This window comes from Homarus americanus, unplaced genomic scaffold (genome assembly GCF_018991925.1).
Source record: "Homarus americanus isolate GMGI-L3 unplaced genomic scaffold, GMGI_Hamer_2.0 scaffold41366, whole genome shotgun sequence".
Taxonomy (NCBI): domain Eukaryota; kingdom Metazoa; phylum Arthropoda; class Malacostraca; order Decapoda; family Nephropidae; genus Homarus; species Homarus americanus.
The window spans coordinates 6,792,999-6,803,888 of NW_024723541.1; the positions used below are offsets into that span (position 1 = coordinate 6,792,999).

Genomic DNA, 10,890 nt, shown 5'->3' on the forward strand with positions numbered 1-10,890 from the left:
TGAAAGTTTATTTCTTATAACCTCTTCTGTGAACACAATGTAGGTCAGTGCTGTGTCGAACCATCTGTCCTTCAAACGCAGGTATGTTATTCGCATCCTCTCTTGTGAACACCAAGGAAAAGAAGCTTTGTTCTGGTCAGAATCTGCTTAACTACCATCTTCAAGCCTCAGGTTTGATACTCCTACTCGTGTTTTTAATTTCGACTTTGCATCACTGTAAGACTCCTCTGGGTTTGACTTGACCTCACTTGCAACCAGCCTCTGAAATCTTTTCAGTCCTACGACACTCTGACTTGGCTTGGTTCCTGGCTCTTGTATACATCCTCCTGTCCTGCTCATCGTTTGACTTAACCCGCTCCTTGAATTTCTGGGTTTTCTTCTTAAATTTATGGACTGCTGCATGGTTCATGTGTGGGGGTTCCCTTGTATTCCCAGAGGCACTGGGTTTGGTCTTGGGTATATATTTATCGATCAGATGTTTCACTTCACTAGCTATGATATTCAGGGTAGTGTCTGCGTTTTTATGCCTTAGTGAGTCAGGCCAGTGGATACCCCCCATCTCCTCCCTCATCCCGTCATAATTTCCCTTGTAATATTTGCACCTTGGCCTGGTTTTGTCATGAACTAGGTAACAGTTAATTCTGAATGACAACATTACATGGTTGCTGGTGCCAACTGTGGCTAGATGTTCCAGTTTGGCCACCATATGATGAGGTGCAGTAGTGGCTTGGGTGTTTGCTCCCCTCTGTAATGTGTAGGGTCTCTAACATGTTGGAACAGAAAATTATCTCAAGAGTTAATGCAAAAAGAGTAGCAGGGTTATTTAAGTCATTTGGTGTGAACTCTTTTCTCCAGTCGATGTCGCCATAGTTAAAGTCCCCCATGATAAGGAGGTGGCTAGGGTTGAGCATCGCTGCATTGTCTATTCAGGCTCTTAAGTTCCTTTGATTTAGTAAGCTACAGTTTGGGGATCTTTAGATACACCCGACAATAAGTAAGTCTCCTCCCTTTAATTTAATTTTACACCACTTGGATTCTTCAAAAACATCCTCTCCCTGTACTCATGCCAGACTGGCTTAAGGTCTTGCCTAGCATAGATAACCACACCCCTCTTGTAAGTTTCTTGAGAAAGGTTCGTACGGTACAGTAGGCGCACGGGTCGGGTCGTGTTGCATCTCGTAACAAAGTGTGCTTGGCATTGGGCCTTCGTCGTTGAGCGGCAGAAATTAGACAGTGATTACATAAGAACATCAAGATTGTCTTAGTGATGTGAAAGTGTAAATCAATGTAGGATTTTTAATGCTAGACGCGATTGTATTTTTGAAAACTCAATCTCCACCAAGTTGGAGGTACAGCCCAGGTCAAGAGGCCTACAACCACAAAATTATTGCCATATGACAAAACTTTTATTAATTAATGTATTTATTTTTTACCGAGTTGTGGTCACGGCTGTGATAAAGGCCAACCAGGGAGTATAGTGCTGTGCCCTTAGTTAAATCAGTTCATAGTGTCATCAGTGACTGCAGAAGAGGTTGTAAAAAACTCAAAGTGAATACAAATTGGGAAGCAAGCTGGTAAGGCACCACTGCCAGCAGAAACCAAGTCGTGTTATAGGTGCCACAGAGACTTTAAATTTTATTTTGTTTGTGTGCTTTCTCATGGACTAAAACTGTGCCTACAATACACCATTCACAGGGAGATACAGTGTACACAGTGATAGCACAAAGAGATATAATCGTTGATGAGAACATGAAAAGAAAGTATAAGGAAATAATAGTTAAAATAAAGTAAAAAATAAAAGGCAACAAGCTTGGCTATCGTAAAAGGCATTCTATTACCGCCCCAAAGAAAGTTTTATTTTCTTTTTCTGTGTTTCTAAAGGACTGAGTGGGCATATAAAATCCGTTATTCATAGCAAAATGCAGTGTACATACATGTAGAGATAGCACATAAATTCCGACAAATCGCTGAAGTAAACTGAAAAAAAAGAGAAGAAAAACAGAAGACAACTCTAAAGGCAACAGGGGAGGTTAAAACCAGCAGAGGGCAGCTAAGGACTGTTTTTTTTTCTCTTTATTTGTAAATAGGTGTAGATGTATACACAGTCTGCACCCCCCTTCCCAACAACCATGAAGGGTATGATATGTGATTACTGCAATTACTGCAGGGGGGCGACGGATATAGATGGTACAGGCCTGACCAATGCAGTGTTTAGGACGATGGAAGTTGCCGTAAAGCATGAAGGCTGTTTCTGGTATTGCCCTGATTGCATAGTCAAGTTGAAAGAGGCGATTGCAAGCCATAGAGGAACGAGTTCCCTCAGGACGAAAATAGATGAAGCTGGAGCCTTGCTGGTTGCCAAACTAGAACAAGTTGGGAAAGAGATCCTTGCTAAGACTGAGGAAGTAGCCAATAGAATGGAGGTGGTTGAAAAGAGGAGTTATGCTGAGGCCTTAGCAGGGCCACGGGGGGTGGCGGAGAGTAATGCAGGATCAGAACAGGTTCTACAGCAGCTAAGGACTCTGAAGAAGTGTGTCGAAGAAATTAAAATTAACGGACCTACAATTAGGGGAGAGGAGGAACAACGGGAATGTTTCCAGCACAGGAACAATGTACAGGTAATAGTTTTGGAGTCCCTGAGAGCCAGGTAGAGCTGGTGCTTGATCCTGGCTTAGGGTGGCCATTTCCAAAAAGGGAGGTTTTTTTTTTTTTTTTTTTTGCGACACCCATTTTTTTACCAAAATTAAGCATGTTTAATGATGAGTTGAAGATGTATAAAAAAATTGTATAAAATATATAAAATATGCTCAGAAGAATTGTTGATTTGTCGAATATCAATATAATGTGAAGAATGCTATTTTGTGGTCACTTATAAGAGCTTGTTTTCTCATTCATTTCCTCCATTAGTTCTGTCTAGTTATTTTAAATCGTATTGTTACTTCATAACCTCTGACCTTTGGTAGCATGACTCCAGGGTTATGACAAATGGGGACATTGTAATTCTGGTATCAAGCAATGGGAAAGAATGACGGCAAAATACTGCAGGTAAATAACATCCAAATAAAATGGTTTATTAAAATGAAGTTATATTTTCTGAATAATTTCAGTAACACTCAACTACAGGGGTCAACTCCCTGGCTTTACTCATTTTGTACTGTTAAACTTAGGGACATTCTCCACTTACACCATGACTGGGTGTACATTTACAAGAACCCACACAATACTCTTACATAGCACCTTTGAGCACCATTAGATCAAGTGGCAATGATGCCAGTTACAGCACCAACACTAATACTTTTAACATCACCAGGATTTATAGCTTCTCTCCATTACTGTGGTACCTTTGCCTTCAAGCAAGGTGGTGGTCAACCTACTCTTGCTGACTCCAAACACTCAGACAATTCAGTTGAATACATACAGGTGTACTCGGAGGAATAACACAGCCACAACATAGCCCTACTGAGTAGTGGACTCATCCATAACAATGATGGGGGCTGGCAGTGTTTGCTTGGCCTGTGAGATCAACATGCTGGACAGTGAACGTGTCAGGTGAACGGCTGGCCAGTTGACTGGGCCCTAGAGGAGGTGGTTAGTTCCTGATGCTCGTGTTCACGAATTTACTCGAATTTACTGGCCTTCATGCATCTCCCAAACTAGTGTGGAAATCGTCACTTGCATATTCAAACTATTAACTAAGTCAAAATCACTTAATGTGGCGAGGTATAACACGGAGCTGGACATTACCTGTGGGTGGAGGAGTTTCAGACGCTGGACTGGTGCCTGGGAGCGTCAGTGCCCTGCACTCCTCCTCCTTCGCTATAATAATTGCTTCTAATCTGTGTCTTGGTGGCAGGGCTTTAGCGGCAAGGTCCCTTTAAAAGCCCCGCTCCGCTGCCTGGGTATAAGCCGTTATGACCGAGAAATTTATCTCAATGGGATGACTTTCTTTATAATCATGGGAGTGATTGTGCCCTTATGGCAATTCAATGTTATTTAAAAAGAAAGAAAAAAATAAATAACTTAGCTGTCCTCTGCTGGTCTTAACCTCCCTTGTTCGCCCAGTGTTGCCGTCCAAGACAGTTCGAATTGTCATGTTTTTTGTTTTTTTCAGTTCTACTGGACAAGTTGTTGTTATCTATGTGCTATCCCCTATGTACACTGTATCTTGCTATGAATGGCAGATCATATGCCCAGTCAGTCCTTTAGAAACACAGAAAAAAAAGAAAACTTTCTTTGGGGCAGCAATAAAATACCGTTCTAGTTAGCCCGGCTTGGTTTTTTATTTATATTTTCTTAACTATTACAGTACAGTATTTACTTATATTTTCATTTCCAGTTCTTGTCAACGAACATGTCTCTCTCTACTATCACTGTGTACACTGTTCTCCCTATGAATGGTGGATTGTAGACACAATTTCAGTCCTTGAGAAATCACACACACACAAAAGAAAAAAAAATTGTGGCATCAATAATTTATGACTTGGATACTGCCGGCAGTGGTGTGGTGCATGCTTGCTTGCCTCAATTTGTGCTTCACTTTCAAGTTATTCCCAACCTCCTCTGCAGTCACTGATGTCACTATGAACTATCTTTAATTAAAGGCACAATACTACACTCTCTGGTTGGCCTTTGGATGGTCAATCACAGCCTTGAACACAAATATAAAAAAATCAAATAAAAATCTTGTCATATGGCATTGATTTTGTGGTTGTATGCCTCCTGACCTAGGCTGTATCTCCATGCTCTTATGTAATCACTGTCCAATTTCTGCCGCTCAACAACGAAGGCCTGAATGCCAATACCCTTCGTTACAGATGCAACACGACCCGACCTGCATGACCTAACTTGTCTGGGCTTATATTAATTTTCTAAGTTAACTTTTATAATCTAATCAGTGTTCAAGCTTTGCAATGCAAGAATTAAATTGATGTAAAGTAAATAGGATGGCAATACATTGTGGGTGGAGTCACAAACCGCAGCATCCTGTCTACTGAGGAGTATCATTTTTGTGTGTTGACAGGTTCTGTTCTCAAGATTAATGAGTTTCTCAAATACAAAACTGACACTGATTTCAATACAGTAATCGGATTTTCCGAGGTCTCGTAACTTCACGAAAGGCACAAACTGATCACAGTTGTGACTGGGCACTCAGCACACATCATCTTAACACAATTTACACTACACATAAAGATAGATGAAGCTTTCAACATATACCTAATACATCTTGAATGCTTCAGCTCATTGTAGGTACATCATACAGGTTACATCGTACTTTAAATTAACATTACAGAAGGCCACTTCAGGGAGAGAGAAAATGGATGGTAGCTTTCATTAGAGAAAACACTTCTCTCTCGAGGAGCAACTCATTAGTTTCGTGCGTGTTTTTTGGACGTCATATTTAATATGAATAATTAGTGGAGAAAATACTAGCCGTGCAATTGTGCCTATGACAACACTACCAGATTTATCAGATTCAAGGTGTAGATCCTGTTGGTGGTAAGTTTTTATATCATTGTTGTAACTCTTCTAGAATAATTCTACATTTGTGTTTGTGTTTTTTTTTATTAGTTCACCCTGGTTTTGTGTGAGCCTTGGGTGGCATACAAGAGCAATTTAATTACTTTTATTTAACCCAAATATCCAATATATAGTTTTGAACTAATGTGACACTAGAAAACTTGTACTGTGTACCATGGTAAGTTATTAATATTGTTGTAGCCACAGGGTTAACATGGGTGGATTTATTAATTTTCCTTGTGGTCATACGAACATAACTTCTCTTATCTGAGGTTTGGGATCAGCCTTCCATCCCATCCAAGTTTGACAAAGACTCAATACATATTCCTGCCAAAAGTTTGAAACAGCACTAGTGACACTACTCATAATAAGATCATCTACAATATTTTTGGAAATTATAACGAATCTAATTGGTTCTAGAACCTTGTTCGTTATAGGATTAATCCGTTCCAGGCCCCCAAATGCAACCACTTAACACTGAAAAATATAATATAAAATTGTAAAAATTGTAAAAAAAGTGCATAAATATGCATCTAAACCCCTGAAATAAAGAATATCATTAATACTTGTAATAAAAAAAAAAAATAATCGTTGTAGGAGTTTTGTTCGTTATAGCATTCTCAATTTTATAGGTAAAACCGTTCGATATAGGAATATTCGTAGTAGAATCCATTCGTTATAGCATACCCCACTACACTGTATTTCTAAGAAGCCCATTAATCATAGGCAGAAATAGAATTGATCCCAGTTCTGTGCTTTGTGGTACAGTTCAGTACAGTATGGCACTCCACAAATAATATTGGTCCTTATGAAGAAAGTAATGATGTCACTGCATAATTAAGTAGAACATTTTAAATGTAAAGATTAGGTTAAGTCATTAAAACAATATTTTTGCTTGTTACTTTTTAACATTGGTTTCCATATACAGTTGGTCCTCATATTACGCGGTTAATGTAACCCGGAGGGTACCGCGGAAAGTGAGAAACGCGTAAAGTGAATAACATAACATATGGGATTAATTGAAATGGAGTCCGGGCCGATCCCCAAACTCCACTTTTTGACGACACACAACTGTGTTGTAGTAAAAATATTATCTTAACTTTATGATGGCATGCACACACAATTAATAATTAAGAGAAATATCAATAATGTTAGGTTTTTTAACACTTACATTAGTAGAAAAGATGGCTGGGCACACGGGGATGGGCGGTTGGTTCCGAGGCAGAGGGCAGATTATTGGCCCTCACCTGTATCACTTGTATCAATTGTATCACTATCCACCACAGAGGCTTGCAGGGCCTCTTTGTCAAACCCCCCAAAGTTCATATAAGTCCATATCCTCACTATAATTATCACTATCACTGACTTGGGCCGGCTGTAGTGGGTGGCGGGTGAAGAACTGGTCATGTTTTGATGACTGGGCGACCTTGTGCGCACCATTTTCGCGCCTCTTACACAACATGGCAGATGGCGGGAGGTTTGGATCCAAAAATGGCGCGGCTTGCCAGCCGCTCTCCGCGTAATGGGGTTCACGACCGCGGAATGTGAAAATGTCAGGTTCTGGCAAGGCACCGCGTTAACGGTGAAACGCGGAATGCGGGACCGCGTAATATGAGGACCAACTGTATACAAATAATTTATGTACAGTAGCTAAAACAAGTATCTGGTGGTCGATATGCTCCGAAATTTTACATGTGACTAGTGACAGCTCTCGTATACCAAACTTTATCGTCCGTGGTCTCGTATTGTTTCCCACAAAGTATGCACAGATAGTTGGTTTAGCTACTGTACATTGGTTTACTCAGTTTACAATTGATTTTGTCATTGAACATTTTTAACATAAATTTTAACACAATAATGGTACTTTTATTTTTTCTGTAGTATATGAATGTAAAAAATTATAACATTTGTATATGTTTACAGCCAGTGGAGGACATCGCAGACGTGTTTTGGTATTAGCCCTACCAGACCTGATTGTTGACACAGAAGGGCGTGCCAGTGGTGCCTGCACTCCTCCATACACCACACCCTCTTCACAGTCTTTTGCTGGGTCCTTTGAATTCAGTGACACTTTTGAACTGCCCAGAGGAATACGAGCTCGCCCAGCTTGGCGACGACATCGAGCCTTATCTTGTGATGTGACTTTGGCAGTGGAACTTGGCCAAGAACTAAGGAGAATTGGAGACAACTTTTCATCCACGCATGCTTCTGCCGTAAGACATTAAACTTGGGCTTGTTAGGGTTTTACACTTCAATATTCTGGTGATTTGTAATAATAAATTGATCAAAAAGTTTTTAAGATATATTACTAGTCCAAACTACAGTACAGTAGTAGTATACAATACTCATAAACTTGACTCGTCTTAAAATAAGATGCTAGCAGTGAAAAGTAAAGAATAATTGAAATACTGTATAACATTTTACTGTTAAAAGAGGTCTTCATGAGCATGACATGTCAATATTTCCACAGGGTGCAGGAGAAAATTTCTCTGTATGGAGGCACCTGCGGAATAGTTTCTCTTCGTCTCTTCCATCTTCAGAGTGACATAGGAGACCACTACAGTGCCATAAGAGGTTAAATTTGGATGTTGATGGTGCATACAAGCTCTTACACATATTGAAGGAGTTAAATTCAAATTTAACAGTTATAATATTCATTAATGTTGTACAGTATATCACTTTGCCTAAGTACACAATACCACAGTGTCTTGTATTCATGCCTTACTCGTTCCATTTTATATTTTGTAGACTGCAGTACAGTACAGTATATGCACTTTAATTCTAACTAATAAACCCCCTTTGATCAAGAGATCTTAAATCTTTTTAAGTTGTACATGCCGAATAATAATAAGTTGAGTTTAGCAGTGGAATAAAAACAAATAGCACATGCAAAATATCTCTTTCACCTGATAAAATATCTAATATATGACTTAGGCTCAGTTGTTATTTAATTTTAGAGTGTATATCGGGATTGTAGAATAAAGTCATAGATACTTATCTGCAAGCATTTCATTGACTGTAATAGAGGTAAAATGGACTCCCAACCTAACCAAACCAGTATGATTTGATCCCCTTTGGACTTCTGGTCCATTAAGACAGTCCCAAATCCTCATGGTGTAGGTTAGTTTGGGATCCAGTACGACCGGGACCCATTTGACCAGTCATTGCTGAAACATGAAGGATCACTCACCTTGGCTGCCACACTCAATAAGGTTATTCTATTTCTTTCTGTCACTCCATAGGTTGATAGGCAAACTATCCATGCTCAATCTTCAAAGAGTAAGATATACCCTGGTATTGTTCACCATTAATGTCTCAAAATACCCTGGTATTGTTCACCATTAATGTCTCAAAATACCCTGGTATTGTTCACCATTGTCTCAAAATACCCTGGTATTGTTCACCATTAATGTCTCAAAATACCCTGGTATTATTCACCATTAATGTCTCAAAATACCCTGGTATTATTCACCATTAATGTCTCAAAATACCCTGGTATTATTCACCATTAATGTCTCAAAATACCCTGGTATTGTTCACCATTAATGTCTCAAAATACCCTGGTATTATTCACCATTAATGTCTCAAAATACCCTGGTATTATTCACCATTAATGTCTCAAAATACCCTGGTATTGTTCACCATTAATGTCTCAAAATACCCTGGTATTGTTCACCATCAATGTCTCAAAATACCCTGGTATTGTTCACCAATGTCTCAAAATACCCTGGTATTGTTCACCATTAATGTCTCAAAATACCCTGGTATTGTTCACCATTAATGTCTCAAAATACCCTGGTATTGTTCACCATTAATGTCTCAAAATACCCTGGTATCAGACCTTTACTTGTAATATCCTCATGTCTTGATGAAATAACAATAGGTGTAAGACATCTCATAATGATGTACAGTATCATAGCAAAGTGGTTAAGTTTGTAGGATTATTGTACTTGTTGAAGAAACTTTTATCGGCTTTCATTGTAATATTTACCCCTAATCCATAATGAACAAAGCCTCGGCCATTCTCATCATGAGCATTGGTCTAATTTGATGCTGCCTTTTCACACATGACCTTGTACTATATGAAAACTTTCAAGAAGAAAGTATTTGACATCTTTAAAAAGGTGTGGATGATTTATTTTCTGTGTTCTGAGTTCATTGTACTGGGAATAATGATTCTTGGCACATGAATAATTTATATACAGGTTTATATACACATTGCCCTCAAGATTTTTGTGATCACTTGAATATTTGTATTACAACAGCAACATTGTCCTCATTTGTGGGAGAACTTGGACATCAACAAGTGAGGACAGTGTTGCTGTTGTATATTGTACATTTCTGTACAAGTATTCATGTGATTGCCACAAAAATCTTTTAAGACAGTGTGCATACATTCTTTTGAAAAATCCTGTATTTTTCAAAGTAATGAAGACTTCATTGACTCAAATTAGTTTCAGCAAATGTATTTTAAAGCACCATTTCTTACCACATTTCATAAATCCTGGAAAATTTCATCCATATTATTTGTTTAATTTCATTGGCAAGTACACAGGTGTCATTCTAATGTACAGTATTGGATGGTGTGTACATCAGGTGGTAGAACTCATTTCTAGAGCACAGTAATGCATTTGAAAGGTATGTGTGGTGTTGGGTGTATATATGTGTGCAAACTACACATGTTAGTGTGTGAAGTGGGTTACTATAATAAAAATGTTAATTAGTGTGTAATTCAGTTTGTGTTTGGAATTACAAGCTGTGCCGAATGTAAGGCAGCTTGAATTTCTTGTATTACGATATTTATATTGTATTATATACCCGTGAAATGACATTTACTGCCAGCTAACTAATACTAAAGTTTTATTTATAACTGATCTCATTAATTAGTTTAATTTGTACATAGCATTATTGATGTGTACTGGTGCAATGAATAAAATTTTCATTTAGTTGTTGAATGTGAACTTTAGCATTATAGTACAGATGCTTGTAATGTAATAATTATGTATGAATTTTATTTTAATGTTGGTTAAACCTAGAGTAGAGTAGGTCTTCGTGGTAGTGGAATCTACATAATTTTTATTTTTGTTATAGCAGTTATAGACAGTAAGTCTTGCGTGCGTTGATATTTCTTTTGAAACAATGTTTTGACAAGTAGATGTATGAGGTCAAATGTGTACCAATTGTAGTAGGCCTTTAGGACTAAAGCTCATTTGGATTGAAGCTTCAGCCCTAAAGATTAGGTTGGAATCTTATGATAGTCCCAGCAGATAAGCCAGGGGTATGTAAGCACTGTCTCATTCTGTCATATCCCTGGCTTACTACCAAAGATACAGTCCTTGGCTGGAAATATCATATTCCTATTCAAACATTTAA

The 10,890-nt window shown here is 38.4% G+C and overlaps 1 protein-coding gene across 1 annotated transcript in view; it reads left to right on the forward strand.

The window, feature by feature from the left end:
* LOC121863614 overlaps positions 1-9,483 on the forward strand; it is a 58,650-nt gene extending 49,167 nt beyond the window's left edge. The window contains exons 4-5 of the mRNA XM_042362351.1: positions 7,441-7,730; positions 7,988-9,483. Of these exons, the coding sequence (XP_042218285.1) occupies positions 7,441-7,730; positions 7,988-8,062 (365 nt within the window). The 3' untranslated portion in view covers positions 8,063-9,483. The remainder of the gene's footprint in view (positions 1-7,440; positions 7,731-7,987) is intronic.
* The last annotated feature ends 1,407 nt before the right edge of the window (positions 9,484-10,890 follow it).